Below are 23,489 nucleotides of genomic sequence, written 5' to 3' on the forward strand. Positions count from 1 at the left end.
GCTCCCTCATCTCATATTGGAGGCTCCTATCATTACCATATAAAAGCGGTTACTTCTGCAGATGTTTGCAATGAGCATTTCCCTCTGCAGATCCTTGGCTGGCTATTAAGCCCTACTATGCACTCATTGGGACGCGGGTGGCACTGTGGGTTAAACCACAGAGACTAGGACTTGCCAATCAGAAGGTCGGCGGTTCGAATCCCCTTGAAGGGGTGAGCTCCCGTTGCTCGGTCCCTGCTCCTGCCAACCTAGCAGTTCCAAAGCACATCAAAGTGTAAGTAGATAAATAGGTACTGCTCTGGCGGGAAGGTAAACGGCATTTCTGTGCGCTGCTCTGGTTCACCAGAAGCGGCTTAGTCATGCTGGCCACGTGACCCGGAAGCTGTCTGCGGACAAATGCCGGCTCCCTTGGCCTATAGAGTGAGATGAGCGCACAACCCCAGAGTCGGTCACGACTGGACATAATGGTCAGGGGTACCTTTACCTTTATGCACTCATTGCCTAGTTCTGCCCTGTTCCCCATCTGAATGTTCCCCATCACCTCCTGCTCACACCAACTTTTCCCCAGGGGTCGGTTTAAAAGCTCCCTCTGCAACGTTTTTATATTTGTTCTGCGATGAGAGGTCAGAGAAGTTTACTAGTTTGCAAGCAGGAATGGGAGAGAACTTTGGTTCGGTTCACATATTAATGCAAACCTACCTGATTTACACTTCCCTAAACAACATTCAAATGGAAACACAGCAATCCTTCAGATTTTGTGATGCAGTTCTCCAACTTAAAAAAAATGCATATTATAGGAAAGTGTGCATAAAAATGAATACATTGGTGTAAACAGCATACAGAAATGCATCATCTTAGGAGGAAATGTGTGCAATGTTTATTAGGAGTGAGGTGCACTAAAATGGATTTTTTTTATTTAAAAAATTGTAAATTGATGTGGAAATTTGGTGAACTGAAGTTAATGCTAGAATTTGAGAAAGCAAGTGAAACCAAAAGTGATATATTCGTCCATCCCTATTCACAAGGGATCCTTTCTGATTGTTGTCTATATGGCAACATAGGCAAAGCTCACCTATATGAAGGGTTAACCCTTTAAATGGGGCATCATAACGCAGCTGCACCTCCCCTCCCCATCTACGACTGGTGAGTTTTCGTGACACACATGCCTTTGCTCATTTGCTTCTTTTTTTTTTAGCTAAAAAAACTAGGAATTTCCTAACTTGTGGTCATTTCAGAAAAAGGAGAAGTTCCCACTCCAAAGAGAGAAACAGACACAGAGAACACACAACTGAAAAAAGCTTAGCAGTATTTTCTGCCTCATCTCTCTCTCTTTCTCCTAAAGAAGATCCACTGGACCAAAGCCCTGGCACGATTCTAATACCACAGCACACCTGTCCTGTGCAGGATGGGCACCTTTATTCCAGGGCCAGTGGGCCCAGCCATCCTGATGCTCTTGGTAGCAGCTGATATCTGGCATGGTAGGTTTGTTTTTTGTCTATTGCATGGACACCAGGGTAGCTTTGGGCGGCTCACGAATGGTCTAGAAAACCAATCATGTCGCATAGTATAAGGGAGCTTCTTATATCAGTACGCATTAGAGACAACTCTGAATTATTGCAATAACAGTAATCTTATCTGCTGAAACTGCATGATTCTGTCAAAGTTCGTTCTTTTTCCACCGTTACTTGGGATTTGGTTGCCAGTTCATATTTGTGTCATATTTCAGAAGTTGTTTTTAAGATTGGCTTCACTTTTCCATAGTTAGGTCATATCAGCCTTTTGTCCACAAACTAAATACTCAGGTGTGAAGTTTATTCCCCCACCACCACCCTGTACGATAGTTCTAAAAAGTGGCTCTAGAATTTCTCACAGTTTGAATGGTAGGCATACTGTGGAGATTACATAAATTGACTCGGTGTACGTTCTCGGAGAGGATGAAGTCCATCAATGTTGCATTATTTCTGATTTTATTTAATATATTCATGTACTGTTTCATACATAAGACAGTCTCTAAGCAGTTTAAGATGGTCTCTAAGATCAGAGACTAGGTTTACGCTCAAGAAAGAGAACTGAATTTGATACTTCCCATCTGCTAGTGACCAGAGGTTTTCTTTGTCAGACGTCTAATCATGTTTGTTCTTATTTGTTGTTTTTTAAATAGCTAACCACTGGACTAGGGCCAGAGTCAATTCATTATATCTTCATATGTTTTTAAATTAATAAATTAGAGAGGATCTTGGAAGGTGCCCTGTGGTTAAGGCATGGGATGTCTACTCAGTCCCATGTTTTCCCAAACCCTACAATTCAAAGTGCTGCAGCTCTTTGCAGCTCAGGACCTCAGTACTTCAAGGACAGCCTCAGGGAGAGATTCAGGTAGGTAGTCGTGTTGGTCTGACGTAGTCGAAATAAATTTAAAAATTGTCCAGTAGCACCTTAGAGACCAACTAAGTTTGTTCTGGGTAGCTGAAGAAGTATGCATGCACAAGAAAGCCTATACCAAGAACAAACTTAGTTGGTCTCTAAGGTGCTACTAAACATTTTTTTAATTTTTTAATTTATTTAGCGTTAGGGAGAGTGAACCAACCTGGACCCTGCATTCATCGTCTGAGGTCCTTCACCATGTGTCTTCTCTGAGGGAGGTGTATAGGGTGACAACATGAGAACAGGCCTTCTGGGATTCTCTCCCCACGGAAGCATGCCTGGCACAATCATGGTCAGTTTTTAAGCATTTATCCAGTCTTGAGGTTCCTAAATTGGGGTGGGGGTGGAGGTAGCTAGTTGCTGTATGTCTGTGGCCTCCTTCTTGTGCTCATCGTTTTAAGAGGGGCGTGGGTAGGATTTGAGCTCTCTCTCTCTCTCTCTCTCTATATATATATATATGGATAAGCACCTGAAGTCCTGTGTTATTGCTGCTTTTATATTTGGCTTTAATTTTGTTTTGTTTCGTTGGTTTAATGTTTTTATCATGTAAGTCACTTGCAGACACTTTGCTGTAAAAAGCAACTAATACATTTAATAATAGTGAATAACCACAACAGATTTTTTTTCTGCTTAACTGACTTATTTCCCTTCAACTTTCTATGAATATCACTCTTCCATCTTGTTCCTATTCCCATCCCTTCCACATGCACACTTAAAAACTAATAGCAACCCCATCATTTCTCAATTTTTGCTTCCACCAAAGAAAGAAAGCTTCCGGTCACGGAATTCAGCATATTTATTGTTCGTGAATACATAGTGCACATCAATAATGCACACAATTGTAGATGCCCTCAAAAGGCAGGCGCAATCAAAGGTTTGCTGCAAAAGAGAGTAGCATTCATATGCCACCTTTAGGGTGCAACCTATCCAAGTTGGCTCCTAATACTGTAGCAGCAGCAACAAAAAAAGCTAAGAACAATGTGGGCAGCAATGTAACCAAATCATTACTGTATGAGCTGGAAAACTTTTTGGTTAAGGTAGAAAATGCAACTGCAAACAGCAGGGTACAAGAGTTATATGCCTGGTTGAAATGGCTTCACTGGAAGAGAGGGTGGGGGTGGAAATGGGCCAGCAGGACAGTAACTGAAGGTCACTTATGCAATGTGGTAATGTGGTAAAGTGATAGCCAGAAGTTACTGAAAGTATAAAGGAAGTAGGGGAGGAACAGGGTCAGTGACGTTTTCTGAAAGTTCATGAGAAAATTCATTCTCATCAGCTTAAGAAATGGCAGCAAATATATTTATCCGTATTTTGAATAAACTGCAGAAGCTGACTATACATTCTCATTGGTGTCCTAACTACTACTACTACTTATAATGATAACTCTAAATCCATGATTGAATGACACCAGTATAGCTGAATATCACAAGTTGTGTGCATATACACTAATAGTTAATACAGTTGGTCTACAAAGTATACCTTAAGCTTGTAAGAAGAGTTAACTACATAAATACCCCAAAGTCAGCTTCTGCCCCCATCCCAATTCTGAGTAGGCAAGGGATGTAATATCCTCTGTATGCTTTTGATGTGTCCCGCTTTCAAGCAGGAGAGATCAGTGGGACTATGAAGACATTCACTTCCTCCCCAACCCCACCCTTTCTGCCCCTGCTGGCCAGTTTTGAGGTTAGCAAGGTGGCTCCCTTTCAGGACCCTTCACACCTGGTGTTTCCGAGCCCCGCTTTAATATCCTTTGGCATCAGAGACAGGAAAGGGTAGCAATAGATATCTGTGTGCTCTCCTTTTCTGAGGAAGCATGGGCGAAGATGTTTCCATCTTCTCTAAAGCTGTCCCCTCCTTGGGAACATATGTGCACTCAGCCCAAGAAGACTGATGTGTGTAAACTCTCCCTGGCTCATCCATGCCTCTGAATTCTGAGAGCCAGTGCTTTTTTTCAGGGAGTACTCAAGCATACACAGTATTGGCACCTTTTGTTGTTGTTAAAAAGTGTGGCACTTAGTGTAACATCTTCATGGTGAGTACCAGCGCCCATTTTTCTAGGGGAAAAAGCACTGCTGAGAGCTAATATATAGTCAACTTGTAGCTGGACCAAGGATGTTTTATTTCCATCTGGAACCAAAGGCCAATCCATATATAAACTATCCGACCGATGGAGGGATATCTCAGTGTTTCCCAACCGGTGTTCCACGGCACACTAGTGTGCCGCGAGACGTTGCCTGGTGTGCCGCGGGAAAAATTAAAAAATTTGAAAGATAGCTTCATATTCGGAGAGGCGGCCTTCAGGCGAGTTTTAATTTTAATTTTCCTTCTCCCACTTAATGCCCCACGCTTGCCCGAGCAGCTTGCAGTCCTCGGTAACCACGGCGACCCGAGGGAGGGGAGGGAACAGGGAAGTCAAGGGTGGCGGCGAGCCGCGATGACGTCAGTGGGCCGCGCCGCCTCGCCCTGGCACGGTGTGAGAGCCCCGGCTAGTGGCGCGAGCTTCGGAATAAGTGGGATCCGCATGCGCGAGACCGAGATCGCGGATAAGGAGCTCAGCCCTGGGCAGGAGGAAGCGGGGCCGCGCGTGCGGGCCACATCCCCACAGAGAGCGAGCCTCCCCCGGCCCACCACTCCGGGCAGGTCCACTCGCATGAGGGGGCGGCGATGGCGACGGCCGGCAGCTTGCCTGCAATGCCATCCCTCGAGCAGGCGAGGAGCCCGGAGGCTACCAGATGCGAGTCCTCTTTCCCACCCTGCTCGGGAGTCCAGAGCACTTGGTCGCATTCAGGATCTAGCGTGGGGAAGCGGCGCTTGTGTCTGGGCTGGACACATTGGGCTGCCTGTGCCGCTCGACCTGCGGGGAGAAATCAGGGTGGGAGTCACGACCGTGAGGCAGGGCTGCCAAGTGTGGCAGAAGAGGACACGGCCGTCGCACCTGTCCTTAGGTAGGAGCTTCTTCCGTGTCGACCTGCTGCCCTAAAGTCTTGGCTTTTTTCTTGGCTTTTTGGTGGTTGGCACAGAAGGAAGGCAAGGGGGAGGGGAAAAATTGAAACTTACACTTTCGTGCGTCCCTCCCGGCGTGACGCTGCGCGCTGACGTCACGGGGCTGTAATGGTGGTGTGCCTCGAGATTTTTTTCATGAAACAAGTGTGCCTTTGCCCAAAAAAGGTTGGGAAACACTGGGATATCTGAAGAGTCTGGACCAGATGACAATAAATCATTGTGCTCCTCCACTTAACAATGACTGAGTCACCAGTATCTCACATAGTCACTCTCTATCCCATACCACCTGCAGTCATAAATTTAAAAATTACGCTGTTTCTGGCTATGGCCATGAAAACAGATGTTCCACAGTTAAGGAGCAGAGGCAATTCCCAGTTAGGGAGGGGGAGAGACTGGCCACCTTCTACTCCTGCCCCCAGCAAAGCATTCACACATCCAGTAGGCAGTACCTGCAAAGCCGCCCAACATTTTGATGTTCTTGCAATCCCCTGGTGTAGCATCACTCCACAGTGGAAATGTAAAACTGGCAGGTGTGCTGGTGCCAGGTGTGCGAGAGCCTCCAACTCAATCCCCAATGCCGGTGGGTCACTTCCAGGGTGCTGAGCATTGGGCAGATGTCTGCACATGATGGCAGGCACTGCTACCATCCCTGGTTGAGGGCAAGGCACCAAGAATCCCTCTCTGTGCAGTCCTGATTTGCTGCATAGATAGTAAGCTTAATGATTGCATTCTCAATCAGTCATCAAGGTTTTAATGTAACATGAAGTGGAGGAAATTATTAGGATTTACTTCTGAATACATATGCTTAGGATTGTACCGTGCACACAAAATTGAGAGAAGTTTGGGGCATGGGACGGAAGGGCAGGGAGAAGTGAGATAGCATTGTTCTGGGAACATTCCTGCCATCACAGAGCCTTCAAAACCAGTACCGGTCTATGCACCTGATTTCTCAAGAGTCAACAGCTAGAAAGGTTTCGGTACTGTTAAAATGGATCCATTCTTCTGCATGAGAAATGTGCGGTGCCTAGTAGATTTTGTTATTCATTAGACTTTTGCCCCACCTTTCTGCCAACATTGACCTAAGACCAGTGCTTTCTTTCTGGGGGGGACACACGGATACGCATACCCTAAACATTTTGTGAATCTTTGTACTTTTGTCCATTTACTGTATTTATTTTTCCTGATTTGAACTATAAAATGGTGATTTTCTTGAGTCGAAATGAGAGTACCCCTACCCTAAACATTTTTTTTTTAGAAAAAAAGTACTGCCTAAGGCAGCTGCACAAAAAATGAAAACAGGTGTGCGTGAGAGAGAGAGAAATACAAAAAAGAAATGCAGATAAAAGCACTATGAAATTCCCAGAGTAAACAGAGTTGCTGATTAGTAAAACAGAAGAATTAAAAAATCTCTTCACCTAAACTCCTGGTGATTTTTTAAAATAAAAACACACATTTATTTAAAAGTTATAATACAGCTTTGTCTGCTGCCATAATACAGTGGTAGCTCGGGTTAGGTACTTAATTCATTCCGGAGGTCCGTTCTTAACCTGAAACTGTTCTTAACCTGAAGCACCACTTTAGCTAATGGGGCCTCCTGCTGCCGCTGTGCCGCTGGAGCACGATTTCTGTTCTTATCCTGAAGCAAAGTTCTTAACCCGAGGTACTATTTCTGGGTTAGTGGAGTCTGTAACCTGAAGCGTATGTAACCTGAGGTACCACTGTATCACAGAATGATCACTCCAATCTTCAATCCCACATTACTTTCATGTTGGCTCGCCAAAAACCTTCCATAGAAACCCAGCTACCAATCTGGTTTACTAGACATTTTGACTTCTAAAAAGACTTTGTTTCTTAAAACTATACACTCTGGGGGCTGAGCATATTTCCCTGGGGAAGGAGTTCCAGAGTCTTTTTGGTGGGAGGCATTAAGGAATCTGCCCCATCCCTGGTCACTCTAATTGGGGTGACATTTTGTCAAGTGCTTCCATTTCAGAGGAACGTTTGTTTTCTGGCAGTCCTGGCACTAAATCAAGTCACTGGAAAAAGACTGTCCTTCACACACATGTTGCATGCACAAGCGCCGTATGAAATCTGGTTGCAAAAGTGTCACAGCTGGTGCTCGTGAACAGCAGCACAAGTCTTCCCCACCAATGCCTCTGCAATTTTATGCACTTTTTCAAAGTCCTGTTTTGTTTTTATTTTTTTTTATTTTGCTCTCAAGGCTTAGGCTCGCTGTGCCACCGCTGTGGAAAAGCACTAATCGAGCCCTTAAGATAACCCTTTCCCAAACGTAGCAACAAATCGCTAGCAACTCTCTCTGTATAGAACTATTCCACTGCTTCATAAAAGTTCACCTCCTATCAAAAAGATGGATTCTGAAGTGAATTTTGATCAGGAAAGTGGTGCAGTTAGATTCTGGACTTGTAGTCTTGCCTGTTAGATGGTGATTGCGTATTACTTCATTTACTTCAGAATTAGATAAGCCAGCCATGTTTTCATTCTCCTTTTTTTGCGCCAAAGTCCTGACTTGATAATACCAACAGACCAGAATTTCTGGCTCTTTATCCAGAATTTGTAAGTTCTTTACTTAAGCTGCACACACACCAGACATTTACAGCACACCGCCACCCAAAGAATCATGGGAGCTGTAGTTTACCCCTCACAAAGCTACAATTCCCAGCAGCCCTAGCAAGTTACCGTTCCTAGGATTCTTAGGAGGGAGGATGTCCTTTAATTGTGGCTGACATGTATGGTGTGCAAGCAGCCTTAGTCCAAGTTTAATTTGCACAATTTAAGCAGTTTTCAAACTTTGTTCTGGAGAACTCTGGGCTTCCTTAGAATTGTATCAGGGTTTCAATGGCAGCAAACTTCCTGAAAAGAAATGTTACATATTTTCCTCTGAAATGCGCAACCATTGGGACAGTTTTTACAACAAAAAGTGGTTGTTTTTTACTTGCTTAAGGTCCAGGACAAAGTGCCGCCTTTCGGAAATTCCCCCTGGACGTCAATTCCGCCACTGAAATCCTGGTAATGTCTGGAAAAATCTGGACATGTAGCAGTCCTAGAAAGTTGGGGTGTTATTTTTAGGGCACGTTCTCAGCTCAGACAAGGCTGCGAAGAAGCTACAGACAAGGCTTTTAAGGAAAATTGATGTGGAAGGAGTATAACAACAACAATAATGATAATGAGACATAGAATGATTGAAAAGCCCAGTTCTAGACTTGTGTGCCAAGTTGTACAATTAAAACATTACATACTTAGAATAACTGGAAGAGACAGATGCTGTTAAGATACGGGATTATTTTTTATTTGACAAATTGTGGTGGTGGTTTCAACTTGTTCATTGTGATATTCACACAAGAATGCAACTGAGTCAAAATTGACTCATGGAATTAGTTGTGTGCTTTGAGCTTCTTCATCATCATCATCACCATTAAGAGTAGATCTATGCTGGGACTTCCGGGTTAGTGCCTCCGGCAATGGCGGATTTCCTCTGATTGGGAGGAATCCGCTCCGTGGAAATTAGGGTCTGGACCGCCACGGCGAGGCGGAGACCCACTAAAAACCACAGGCGGGAGAAGCCTGTGGACATGGGATTCGGCTGACACCTTTTGCACCTCCCCTACTCGCAGGGAAACCCGGTTTCGGGGTTCCGGAGCAACGTGGGGTGAGTGGCGTGGTACTTTGAATCGACTGCTTCTTTCACGGAGTGAAGCCGCATTGCTGTTGCCGGAGAGCGCTGACTTTTTCCTGTGGACACTTGGACTTTAAACAACTACCCGTGAGTAGAACGGAAAATTGGATCTTTAAACACCTTAATTTGGCATCGAAATGGGAAGGTTTCAAACAGGAAGTCCGCCTTCCTCTTTTGTAAATAGATTGAAGCAAAGACGTTGCAAACTAAAGTCTGGAAAGCCTTTTGTAAAGGATTAAATCTCCATCGGTTAAAACTACTAAACCCCCCTTGGAAGCAGGAGAAGAGGGGGGAAATTTTAGATCGCCTAAGTCTGCAGGAGAGAGAGCGAAGGAAGATAAATTACCACCGTTTTGAACCTGGGAACGGGCTGCCAGTAAGATCAACGTTTTGGGAAAGTTCATTGACTGTGAATAGAACGCATGTTGACAGATAGTTAAATAAGAGAAATATATTGTTTCCATTGTTTCCTTTTGCACTTGAAAAGGAGCAAATGTAACTGAAAATCGAACTAACTTTGTTGCTGGATCTGTGTTTAAAAGGACGGATACAAATAGAAATTGTTTCCCCTAGAGGGAGTTTTTGAAACTGTTGCAGGAGTGGAGCTGGGGAATTTTCCAGCTGTAGAGATTAAAGACCGTGAGAAACAGAGATTGACCTTGGACAAGAATGTTGACAGAAGAAGCCTTAGTGATTGCATTTTGCAAGACAAGTGCTTTATTGGAACAGCTTCATAAGAAGACGGATGTGATGATTATTAAAATTGACAATATGGGACAAAAAAATGACTGATTTGGGACAAAAAGTGAATACCTTTACAGAAACAACTGAGGATTTGATTCAGGAATCTGTTTTGACATGGCAAGCTGTGGAAAAGACGAAGGAGAAAGTTGTTGTTGAACCTCAAGTAATTCAAGTGGCCTTACAGAGGCAATTTGATGAACATAAGCTATTGCCCTTTACGATTGAATCCAGAGAAAGCCAGATTTGGAGGGATGGAGTCTCGCTTGGATTGGAGAAGGAAAGTTTGATAGATCCCCTTATGCAGGTTTGGGATCTGGATTTGGGTCAGGGGGTGATTGGAGTTGTGGGGGCCTTCAGCTTTGGAGGGATTTTGAAACACGCTCTGAAATATCTTTTGGACTTTAGTTCTGACTATGGAGAATGGGCTGACCTGTCGAGAAGGAATAAAGACATTGTTAGGTTGGAGTTTCCCCGAGATCTACTCCTCAGTGCCAAAGGAAGGAAAGTAAGAACAAGATCAGCAGAAGACAAAGTAAAGCACATGTATAAATATGAAGAAGACCTGCAGAAGGGACATGCAAAAGAGTTAAGAGCCTCGGATAGAAGATCACCAGGTTGATGGACCATATGGAATTGATAGAAAGGACTGACAGAATCCGAGACCAGGGAGAAGAGACGGTGGAAGAAGATTGGAAAAAAGTTTTTAAAAAAATTATTTAGAGAAATATTGTAAAATTAATGAGTGTTAGAAAAATGTTGGAATGAAATTATATGGCTTTAGTAGAAATGTTATAAGGAGTTAAGTATAAATAAGTTTTAGGGTTTTAATGGTAAGATAAGGTTAAAATAAATTAAGATAATTAAATGACAGAAAACAGTGAAAGATGGAAAGGATTTGCTGAAATAATAACTAGAACACAAAAAGGGAGGTGTGAGGAGGTCGATGAAACAAGTTAATGAAAGATAAAGATATGGAAATATTGGATGTGCTTTTAATTGTTTTTGCTTTTGTTTTTGTTCTGATGTATTGTGTCTTTTGTTTGTTTGTTTGTTTGTTTGTTTTTATACGTACTGTAATGTATTGATTTGTATTGTTTACTTTTTTTCCCTTTTCTACTTTGTTCTGTAATTCTTAAACTTTTAATAAATATTATTTCAAAAAAAAAGAGTAGATCTATACTGTTTTTGATACCGTAATATTATACTTCAATTTCTATTTCTATTCAATTATTCTTTCTTTGCTACTTCTAACAGTCATAAACAGTCATAAAATAGGATGGTGATTTCACATCTGTTATACTATTACATTGAGCTTTGTGAAAGGTACCAGGTTTAAGATCTCCTGTTGTCCCATTAAGGACATCCTTTTAAAAAAAAAAATCTTGAAATTACTTTAACCTTTTTAGTTATTCATTCATTTAGTAAATTGAATAAAAACCCCCCACTTTTTAGAAGATTCCTCACAATGTAGAAAATACAAGATTGAAGCTGCAGTCCCAACCCCCTCTGCATAGGGCTAGGTGTGTGTGTTCAATCGGACAAAGGTGCCCTAGCCTCTGCCAACCACTGCCCACATATTGATGGCAGTGCCACTCCACCGGAACAGAGCTCCTTGCTTCACCCATCCAACAAGCAGGTGGAAGTACTATTGGTGGGATCTCCCCCCACACACACACCAGCAGAAGCTCATAGATACCCGTCAAATGGGGACATCAGGCCCAATTTGGGCTCAATCACTGCACCAGCTCCAGGCTGGGGCTTGAACAACTGAAACAATGCAAAAATACAACAAAAGAATTTTAAAAGATTCTAAAATATATTTTAAAATCTTTAAAATAGTCCATGCAAGAGAACAAATATTGCAGCATAAAGCTGAACACGCTACAAACAGATCAAATAGAAACACCCCTTTTGCATTCCTAGGGATTATAGTGATTAGGGTATGATCTGGATTTTAATTTATACATTAATATATTTTGTATGATTTTATTAGGAATCCACCAAATGTTTTCCCATTTTAATTTGAGAGCAAAAATATATCTACCCCTCACTAAATCTGCTTACTGTTCTTTATTTCCCTTTTGTCATATTGCCATTTTGTTCGGAGCTTCTTTCTCCTCCTGAGAGTGATCTCAACAAACCAGAGATCCCACTGTGAACACAATGAGCATAGAACCTTAGAATCATAGAGTTGGAAGGGACCCCTAAGGGTCATCTAGTCCAACTCCCTGCAATGGAGGAATCTCAGCTAAAGCATCTATGGCACATGGCCACCCAACCTCTGTTTACAAACCTCCTTGGAAGAAGAGTTCCCAACTTCATGAGGGTGTCACAGAGCTGCATAGCCAGTCAAATTTTGCTATGTGGTGGCATTTCTTGAGGCTTAACACATTTCAAGTAAAGAAACTCTTCTTTTAGCAACTAAACTAGTTTCCCCTAGAGCAGGGATGGGGAACTGGTGGCCCTCCGGATCGGTCCCAGCCAGCATGACCAATGATCAGAGATGATGGGAGATGTAGTCCAGGAACATCTAAAGGAATAAACTATTATAAACAAATTGGAAAGGAAAGGTAATAACAACATACTTTAATGGTAGCACTGTAATGTTTAATCAATCAATTAAACAGATTTATTTTAAAATCTTTTTATAAACCAAAAATGTGTCCCAATTACTGTAACTGAGCAGCAGCTTTTCTGAAAGCTTTTTTATTTTGGAATTTTTCATTTTATATAGCAAGAAAAAGTATAATTAACAGGACCTAAGTATTATTGAGCAGTCACTGCCTCATTATTAATTAAGCTTTCACTTTAGTTTTTTGTTAAGCTTTATAATTACTAAATTTATTTAATCATTTGACAATGATTAACATTAATCAACATAACTGCTCCAGAAAAAATACTTCATAATATTCTGCAAGAATATAAGACTTGTCATAAAGTTGCAGTGTTTCTTCTAAAAAAAATTAAAACCTATTTGAATTTGCTTTTGCGAAAGGTCATTATTTTAATGACAGCATTGTAAAATAGGGCAACCAGTTTTCTCATAATTTATTTCAATATTCACTTGCAGTTCTCACTCTTAGGTGTTATTTTTGCTATTATAGCCAAATCCCAAACTGTATTAAGCCATTATTTAAATAAGGGAGTAATGTAACTTTCCAATTTTGAGCCATTAACATTATTGCAGCTGTTAAGAGCTGTTAAGGTCTTTCTTTATGATAGGTGGCATATTGTTCAGGAATAGCAATAATGGATCTAAGGGAACTTCATGTCTCAGTATATTTGTTATTATTCTAATAACCATCTTATAGTCTTTTTGTGCATAATCACATGTCCACCAAATAAGGTAATACGTTCCATTCTGCTTATTGCACTTCCCACATATTTTTAAATAAGATTTATTGCTCTAATAGAGTTTTGATTTGATATCCCGCTTTATCACTACCCAAAGGAGTCTCAAAGTAGCTAACAATCTCCTTTCCCTCCCTCCCTCCCTCCCTCCCTCCCAACAAACACTCTGTGAGGTGAGTGGGGCTGAGAGACTTCAGAGAAGTGTGACTGGCCCAAGGTCACCCAGCAGCTGCATGTGGAGGAGCGGGGAAGCGCACCCGGTTCACCAGATTACAAGTCCACTGCTCTTAACCACTACACCACACATAATTACAGTTATGTTGGTTTATCTATATGAGAGTGTATGCAATTTTAACCAAGAGTCTAATCAATTACTTGACTAACAGCACAACCCTATACTGTACATGTCGAATCAGAAGCAAGCCCCATTTAGATCAGTGGGACTTACTGCGATTCAGCTGCAACTTAAAACTCCTAGGACTGTGCCCTGCAACCCTGGCACTAATGACAAAACTTTATTTGGCAGAAGCTAAACGCAGAACCATGTTGAGATCATTTGAATCAGAGCTAACACACTTCCATGACCCAAGTGTTTTCTTATTTTACTTTTTAAACCTAACATTGAAAGAAAGCCAGAATTCATTTTCAGTGGATTGCCACGAATGTGACAAGAACATTTGACATAGTAATCTTGGGCTTGTTTTCAATCTGGAGTAAAACGCAAAAAGCAGAAGTGGAAGAACAAGAATACCAAGGGGTTAAACGGCAGCGATGAGGAGTGGGAAGAAGAGAGAGGAGCCACAGAGCCCAGAGCAGAGAAAACCATCTTCAATGTGTTTCCTCTGTTATTGAAGGGCACTTCAGAGTCTGTCTCTCCGCAACTATTATTCACAATGCCTTCCTCAGCACATTTGAGGTGCTGATTCACTTCTCACTTCCTCATCCTTGTATTATAAATATGAACAGCGGTCAAAAGAACTTGCTGACGCTGCAAAAAAGGCAATTGGCTTCAGCTACGGTAAAAGCCTGAAGATGCTCCTTTCTTTCTTTCACCTCCCATTTCATTCAGCCTGAGGAAGAAGCCAATTTGGATCCTTAATAAGAAAGCTGGCATTTGGGGCTCGGATGGCCAGGTGGAAAAGAAGACAGGCCTCCTGCACCTTTCACTCTCCCTTCGGCACAACTATTGAGCTCTGCCCACCCCAATGTACAGTGGAAACTTGAGTTATGGACGTAATCCATCCAAGAGGCACGTCTGCAACTCGAAGCGTTTGCATCCAGAAGCGCTGAGGCTGTGCATGTGTGCGGCGCGATTTAGCGCTTCTGCGGAAGCGGCGAAACCTGGAAGTAACCATTCCGGTACTTCCAGGTTGCCGTGGGACGCAACTTGAAAAGACATAACCTGAAGTGGACGCAACATGAGGTATGACTAGATCCAAATGTCAGATCCATTGTAAAAAAAAAAATTCAGCACACAGAAGCCCCTGTAGACAAAACCCCTGCCTTTCAGTCATTTGGAATTAAAACCTGTGATTCACAAGGCAACTGCGGCAACACAATAAACCAACACCGTTGATTAATCTATAATAAATAAATAATACATTTTTATTTATACCCCGCCCTTCCCAGTTCAGAAAGCCAGGCTCAGGGTGGGTAACAACAAATTTAAAACAATTGATGCAACAAAAAACAGCATAAAATACAGTATAAAACGTAAATAACAATAAATTCAAACTCTAGGAGTGCTTAATATCTTTGTTTCCATCTTGCCACAGTCCATGCAATGAAACTTCTGACTACACAGCCCATGCCAGATGATGAGTGCATACGCCTGGCCCATTCAGGAAGAGCTGCTAGGAGAATACAGAGGATTGTGTTTGCATACCATATGGCTGTTTTTCAGAGTACCAGAGCCTTATCTGGGCTGCAGTCTGGCAAGGCAAAGAAGTCACAGGGCTCACTGTCAGCTTCATTTATTTTACTCATTTCAGAACTAATCGGTGCAAGTTGTTTGGTTGTAAGTCGCTTAGGGTTGCCTTGGGCAAGATAAAGCGACTAACAAATTTAATAAATAATTAATAAAAAGATATGCCAATGGTACCTGAAGATACACAGGCTGCTCACTCTCTTTCTTCTTTCTAGGTTCAGCCTCTCCTACCATCAGCCCTAATCTCCCCACTGTGATTGTGGACAAGGGAGACCCGGTAAGCTTGCATTGCTCCGGGAATTCTAGTGTGGAGTGGGTCGGCATAAGGAATGAGTCTAACATCGTGGTGTACACCAATGGCACCCTCTATATACCCAAGGCCAGTTACAAGGAGAAGAAAAGCTACCAGTGTGCTTATGTTAACCATACCAGTGAGGAAACAGCATCTGTATCTCTCTGTGTGAAAGGTAACCAGACTTTTCTTTTCTACTTCATTCAGTTTCAATCTCTGTTCCCACTCTATGCTTCCAAAATATCAAACAAGGGCTATGCACTTAGGGAAACCCTTTGGGGGCACTGACTCAATGCAGCTAACAACGGTTTGAAAAGGAAGAGTGGGGCAGTTTCTCCCAGAAACCTCCCTCTGTCCCCAACCCTCTGCAGCCAGCTTACTGTACAGGCATAGTCTCTCCTCATGATTTGAAACTGTATCTATACAGCAGGCTCCCCTCTATAGATGTTTCCCTCAATGCATGGATGTCTGCTGGTTACCATAACGAATGGATGGTAGAGGAGCATAGTGAGTGCAAGCCAACTCTCTCCATCTGTATATTTGTTAATATTGTGGATTGACTGCATGTGTTGGGGAGGGGCAGTATGTCTGGTGGGGGACACGACGTGCTCCTTCTGGGTAGTTGATCCATCTTTGGCCCCCCTGCTCTCAGCTCTCACCTGTGGCTCCTAGAAGCTGTCTGCATGTGACTGGGGCCACATCTCAGGAATGGCTTCATCTGGCTGGCTAAACCAGGTGAGGATAGCTGATGGGTCTCAGTGAGTTAGGGATTTCCCCTGCACATGATGACAGACCAATAAGTGAGTTCAACGGTCAAGAAGGCAGTTTCTGCATATGCTGTAGAGGGAAGTGAGGGCCAGATGGGGCTCGTCAACCTGGAAAGAATGAAAACTCTGATCCTAAACCTCCCCTACCTTGTGACTACACTCGCTTTGGAGTGAGAAAGGCTTTGGGAGCAAACCCACAAGGAAAATTCTGTACCTGCTGCTTTGCGGGACATCATCAGGAGAAGAAAAGGAGTAAACCCTACACAAATCCAGAGTGGAGTCCTTAAGGTGGTTGGACGGCATTTTGTATGCCTCCTTCTGGCAGCTCCTGCTGCCAAGCTGGTGCCAAATGTACTGCTGTTCTTTCCTTTGGACCACATCCATAAGGCCCAGGGGAAGGATCTTATCGTCCGGGCAGCCCAGGACCTCCAGACACGCTGCCCAGGCTTGCGCCCCAGAGAAGGGAGGTTGTTCAATGAATGTGTGTGAAATGGTGCCATTCTTACTTCAAATTTTCAACCCATTGGCTCAGCTATACATGAACATTTTTATGTGGGTATATAGCAGAGGATACCTAAACTCAGTTAGGGTCATTTCCCCAAATAATTTGGCGTGAGGGAGCCTAGGTAGTTGCTTCCAGTTGCTTCTAATGTATTCCAAGTTGCCACACGCACATCTGCTAAATGCTGGCCTCAGCTTCACAATTGATTTCTGACCCTTCTCTCCACCCCCCTCCACAGATCACAGCACAGCCTGGTGTGTCCTTAAATACTTCATTAGGGTGACAGAAGGTGAGGATGCGGTGCTGCCATGCTTGATCGCTAACCCAGAATTGGCAAGCAATGTTACCCTGTGGACGGACTCGCGCAACATCTCCTCTGGGTTCTCTTTCAACGCTCAAGAGGGAATACGTATGCACAGTGTAAACATGAGTGATAAAAACTTCTATAAGTGCCGTGCCCTGGTGCAAGGACAGTGGATGGATTCAGCAAAAATAGGCCTTATTGTTGAAGGTAGGTTTGCAGTTGCTCTTTCTACAGTGGCGCCACAACAGCAGCAGTGGTGGGGACCAGGGTGGGGTGAGGTATTTCTAAGTTGCTGGTGTAGTTATTCTGATAGCACAGTGCTGGAAGAGTGCTAAAGGTCACCTCTTGTTCCCTCTCACGACAGCTTTGTGCATTGGGTGAGGCTAAACTATGGAGACTTCAAGGGCACGGTGCAACTTTCATGTCTGAGCAAGGATTTTAACATCAATCCCTTCTTGCATCCAGACTCCACATCCTTTTCTTGCTGCATTGCACTGGACCTGTGCTAAAGATGGGAGAAAAAATTGGCTCAGTTCACATTTTAATACGAAATTAGCTAATTTGCATTGTCTGGAACAATGTTTGAACCAAAACTTAGCTATCCATCAAAATTGGCACTTTTCCAAACACTGACTAGTGTGTCTGAGCATGCAGCTTTGTGCAACACACAATAAATGCAACAAATTATAAATAGCAATGGTGGCAAACCAACTCCTAGCCAGAGTGGCAGAACTTCATAGAACAGCATAGCTGCTGCCACATCTGCACCCATTCTGCTTATGCCAGCCAAAGTCGAAGGGCACTGCATTTTTGCTTTGCCAGCTCTTAGGCAACAGGGCTGACTTTGAATTCATGGTTTAAAAAAGGTGGGCCACACATTCAAAAAATGATGGCACAAGCTGAAGAAATCTCGACAGACCTGAAAATGCTGCTTGTTACTTCACTTAGTCTGTAGCTAATCGGCATACTTCTTTTCTTTTCTTTTTTGCTTGATTTAGCAAGCACCTTATCTGTCACAATTGAAACGAAAGATCATGTGAGACTACGAGGAGAACCTTTCAATATCACCTGCAGAATAAGTTCCCGCTCCTATTCCTATGAGGCAAAGTGGACCTATCCTTCCACTGCAAATGTAAGTCATTTTTAAAAGGTATTTAGTCAGAACTGTCTGATATGGCTGAAACAGCAAAGACCTGGGATAACAGAGAGATTTGGTGGCACGGGCTAATTGATGCATGACTTTAAACTGGATGTCATATGTAGCCCTGCTGATCTGGTCTTTGCTGAGCATGAACCTTAGAGTTTTATGGAACTGAACTCACAGTTGAGTCTGTGGAGTGGTGAAGGCTTTCTTGAAGGATGGAGTAGGGTTAGCCATGCTAAATGAGGTGGTGGTACACCTTCTACTCAAAAAGCTCTCCCTAGACACAAAAGTGTATGGTCATTATTGCCTAGTTATGAATATTCCCTTTTGTGGTGATTAGGTTCTGGTGCACCTGGAAGAAGCTAGTTATCTAAACCAGAGCTTTCCAAGCTGCGTGTCCTGACACATTAGTGTGTCAGCTGCAGTGTGTTGCACGAACGCTCCCCACACTCCTCCCAGGGCTGGAAAGGGAGCGGGCAGCCCGCCGGTTTGCTAATAAGACTGAATTACTGTGTCACAAAATGATGCATGTCTATAAAGTGTGTCACCAACATGAAAAGTTTGGCAAGCTCTGATCTAGATCAGTGTTTCCCAACCGGTGTTCCGCGGCACACTACTGTGCCGTGAGACACCGGCTGGTGTGCCGTGGGAGGGAGGCGGGCGAGAGGCGGCGGCGAGAGGCGGCGGCGGCGAGGATCCGCGTCGAGCCGGGGCGGCTCCGCGGTGGTCGTGCCGAGCGGCGGGGCAGCGCGCGCAAAAGGGAGGCGCGCGAGACAGCGGAGGAGGAGGAGGCCGGCATGTCCGGGCAGCAGCAGCAACAGCAGCAGCAGCAACTCCCGGCGACGGCTCCTCCTCCGCCCGCTATCGCAGCCGCCGCCGCCTCAGCTGCCGCCGCCGCCTCAGCTGCCCTCGCTCTGCTGCCTCCTCCCACCCCGGCAAGGGGGAGGGAAAAAACGTTACTTTTGTGCGTCCCTCCCGGCGTGACGCTGCGCGCTGACGTCACGGGGCGGGGCTTTAATGGTGGTGTGCCGCGAGATTTTTTTCCGGTAAGCAGGTGTGCCGTTGCCCAAAAACGTTTGGGAAACACTGATCTAGATCATTTTCAGGCTGGATTCAGACTTAGTCTTTGCACCAAAGTTGCTTTGGCTGCCCTGATTGATCAAGTGCATTGGGAGAAGGGTGTGTGTGTGTGTGCACGTGCGCGCATATGTGCAATCCTGCTCCACCTCCTTGCTCTCTCAGTAGATGTTGATACCATCAAAACATGCTATCCTCCTGCTAGACCAGCTCTCGGGGTTGGAAGTTGGGGCACAGTATTGCTGTGGTTGTGTTCCTACCTACAAGGCTGAGACAGCAGGAATAGGAAATTTCTGCTCAGCCCCTTGGCAGTTGTGCTGTGGGGTCCTGCAGGGATCCATTCCCCCAGCCCCCGTAATATTTAACAACTGTATGAAACTTTTGATGTCAGCCATTTGGGGAAGTTGAATTTGCTTGTGCACTTATTTAGGTGAATACTGCCCATAGTTTCATACGCCATTGCCATTCTCTAGGAGCAGTCATAAGCACAAATAAATACCCTACTGTGTATATTTACTTTATGATTTAGGTCTAATCCTTTGGGTGATGATGGAGCAACACTGGATCTAGGATGGGCACTAATGAAATGAGATAAATTAAAGTGAGGATGGTGACAACTAAAACAACGACTTGTCTACAAAATGTGCCATCATTTCTAACTTTCCTGGCTTACAGGTCAACTTGTTTCCAATGGAAGCTTATGATGTGACATCTAGAAAATACTTCACAGACCATACCCTGTCCATTCCAGCAGTACGGTTAGAAGACACTGGGGAATATACTTGCTTGGGAACCAATTCCGCAGGAACTACTAATTCTTCAGCCACCCTCCAGGTGATAGGTGAGCAAGTCTTGATGTACACAGCCTGGGAAAATGAGCCTTGAGATTCTGCTTTTCCCCACTGAGGTTTCACTGGGAATCAAACTGGGATCCCAATTTAGTAATGGAGCTATCATCCTTCACTTAACACAGTGAAAGCAGCAATGCATTAAAATAATTTCATAGAATGTTTCTCAGGGCCTTGAGAAAATCTTGCATCTATTTGATGTCCTAGTCTCTTGATGAAGGAGATGAAGTACAAGGGCAGAAATTATTACGTTTTTCAGGATGCGCAATGTTATAAGGAGAAGAAAGAAGTTTGTTAATGAATTCAGAGAGACACACAGTGGTAGAATCACAACCTCCCCCACCCCTTTTATTTACAATTTCTATTTTCCTTTTAAAATCCTGGTTAATTAATCAATATAACTACTTGTAGCATTTTTCCAGACTAAATGTAGCATATTCTCCGTACCCCCTAAAAACTCATTCTGATCCTTCTAAGTTACCCAAGTTTTCGTAAGCAGATTTTTAAAAATTAGACTGCAAAACAGCTGGTTTTTCCAAGTCTCATATTTCCATTCATTGTTAATCACATCTTCCCCTTCAGCTGCAACCTAATTCTCTGTATTTTTACTCCATGGATTCTATATTTTCTGCTCCTACCAATTTGTTCCCAGCAGCATTTAAGACATCCGTGATGGATCATACTTATTCACTCATTTGCCACTGTGAGGGTTTGATTAGCTGCTTGTGCGTGAAAACGTGCTCCCTCAGAGTTTGTGCGCCCCCACAAACCTCCGTGTGTGACGGAGCTCCTCTGACATGTCTGCTCTAGTCACTAGTAGAGTCCGACAGTGGCTGTCTGCGGAAGCGTTTCCAGCAAAGAAGTTCCTTAACGGAAACGCGTCTCCTGGACTCACGGCGTGACAGTTTCCTGCGAGGTATGGGTCTCCCTATGGGAGACTCCGATACCTCACCACTGTTCTCGCTGGAAGCCTCCCTGAGCCCTCCCTCCTGCTCGCATTCCCTCAGAGACCCACTCCTCCCCCTGCTGGTCCCTGCTTCAGCAGTTGAGTCTCTTTCATCCTGCCTGAGTCCCTCCACCACCTGATGCTCTGATGGCAGTTCCCTGACATCCACCTCCCCTCCAGGGCCCCCCTCACCCCCTCCCAATTCCTCCCCCCTGGGAGGTGAAGGGCTAAAACCCCGAAACGAATCTTCCTCATCTTCTGACGTCTCGAACAATTCTCTCCATCGATCGTCGTCCTGGCCAGCTGAATCCTCCTCCTCTTCAGAATCTGGGAACCCCTCCAACTCCTCTTCCTCGTCGGTGGTGGCAAAGTATTCCCTTCGGAACCTCGCTACAGGCTGAGGTTCGCAGTGAGGGAACCTCTGATGAAAAGTCTCTATTAAAACCTCGTCATTGACATCCTCTGCCCTAACCCAGGTGTTTTCCGACTCCGGTTCCCCTTCCCACATTACCAAATACTCTACTTGATCTCCCTTCCACCTGGAATCGAGGATCTCCGCTACATGGTAGCTGTGTTCCTTCTCCTCCATTGCTGGTCCCCTAGTGACCCTCCCCTCACTGTCTCCTCTATACGGTGACAGCAACGACCTGTGAAAAACTGGGTGCAGCTTCATGTGGTTCGGTAACCGGAGCCTGAAAGCCACTGGATTGACCTGCTGTATGACTTCAAACGGACCCAGCCTTTTGGGTCTTAATTTCTTACAACCTCCTTTGAATGGCAACCCTTGGGTTGACAGCCACACCTGGTCCCCCACCCTGATGCTTTCACCTTCCCTTCTGTTTTTGTCTGCTTGCCTCTTATATTCCTCCTTAGCCCTGTTTAAGTTGAGTTGGAGCTGGCGATGGATCGCTTCCATTTCTTCCACGAACTGTTCCGCAGCTGGAACGCTCCAGTTCTCCCCCTCCCCCCCTGGGAAGGCTCTGGGATGGCACCCGTGATTAGCCAAAAAGGGGCTCATCCCCGTGGACACGTTCTCTGCATTGTTGTAGGCAAATTCTGCCAACGCCAACTTCTCCACCCAATCATTCTCTCTGTCATTAACATAACACCTCAAATATTGTTGGAGAACCCCATTTGCTCTTTCCGCCTGCCCGTTGGTTTCAGGATGACGGGCCGTCGAGAAATTAACCTCTACATGCAGTAAGCTCATGAGCTTCCTCCAGAACCTGGAAGTAAATTGTTTCCCTCGGTCTGAAACCACCCTCAAGGGGGCGCCATGCAACCTAAACACATTCTCTACAAACAATTTGGCGGTTTCTTCTGCTGTAACCGCATGTGAGCAGGCTATGAAGTGGGCCATTTTAGTTAACAGGTCTACTACAACCATGATGGCTGTTTTCCCTCTAGACCTTGGCAGATCAGTCATGAAATCTATTGCCACTGCTTCCCACGGTCTCTCAGGTGTGGGCAGTGGTTCTAATAAACCAGCCGGCGCCTGCCTCTCCCCCTTGGCTCTTTGGCATTGTTCACACCCTCTCACATACTCCCGCACATCTTCCCTGACCTTGGGCCACCAAAATTCCCTGGTAACCAGCCACATGGTTTTGTGTTGCCCAAAGTGCCCTGCTGTGGGGCTATCGTGCAGCTGCTTGAGTACTTTCTCCCTCAATTCCCCTTCAGGTATGTATAACGCTCCCTTATAATACAATGCCCCATTTCTCTCCTCAAAACCACCGGGTTTGTCTTCCTCCCCTCTGAGATCCCTGAGTTTCCCCTGGGCGTATGCATCCTGCACCGTACCCTCTACCAATTCCCTTTGCCCCACCAAAGTCGCCCCACACACCCAGCGGTCCTCTGGAATGATATGGGTTTCTTCGGGTGCTCCCTCCCCCTCCAAATATTCAGGTTTGCGTGAGAGAGCGTCCGCCCTAACATTCTCTGGGCCTGGCACATAACAAATCTCAAAGTTAAATTTGGAGAACTCTTGGGCCCATCTCAACTGCCTTTGGTTGAGCACTCGCGCCGTTCTCCAGTACTCTAGATTTTTATGGTCCGTGCACACTTGCACTTTATGTTGTGCACCAACTAGCAGATGCCTCCATCTCCGGAACGCCTCATGAATAGCAAGCAGTTCTCGGTCGTACACCGTGTAGTTCCTCTCGGATTTGTTCAGCTTCCGCGAGAAGAAGGCACACGGACGCCACTCCGACTCCTCCTTCCCCGGCTGCAGAAGAAGCACCGCCCCTATGGCTCTGTCAGATGCGTCTGTTTCAACCCTTAGCTTCTTTCGTAAATCCACATGCAGAAGTTGTTCTTCAGAGGCGAAGGCCCTTTTCAGTTCCTCAAACGCTCGCTCCGCCTCCGCCGTCCATACAAACTTCTTCTTACTGCTGAGACAGTCAGTGATGGGCGCCGTCAGATGGGCGAAGTTGCGGATGAACTTACGATAAAAGTTTCCAAACCCTAGGA

At 44.6% G+C, this 23,489-nt stretch overlaps 1 protein-coding gene across 1 annotated transcript in view; it reads left to right on the top strand.

The window, feature by feature from the left end:
• Window positions 1-1,235: 1,235 nt before the first annotated feature.
• Window positions 1,236-23,489, top strand: part of CSF1R (colony stimulating factor 1 receptor) — a 46,496-nt gene continuing 24,242 nt past the window's right edge. Inside the window, exons 1-5 of the mRNA XM_081180744.1 lie at window positions 1,236-1,478; window positions 15,356-15,607; window positions 16,940-17,212; window positions 18,004-18,137; window positions 19,902-20,067. Coding sequence (XP_081036870.1) covers window positions 1,406-1,478; window positions 15,356-15,607; window positions 16,940-17,212; window positions 18,004-18,137; window positions 19,902-20,067 — 898 coding nt within the window. The 5' untranslated portion in view covers window positions 1,236-1,405. The remainder of the gene's footprint in view (window positions 1,479-15,355; window positions 15,608-16,939; window positions 17,213-18,003; window positions 18,138-19,901; window positions 20,068-23,489) is intronic.

This window comes from Podarcis bocagei (genome assembly GCF_964188305.1).
Source record: "Podarcis bocagei genome assembly, chromosome: 2".
Classification (NCBI taxonomy): domain Eukaryota; kingdom Metazoa; phylum Chordata; class Lepidosauria; order Squamata; family Lacertidae; genus Podarcis; species Podarcis bocagei.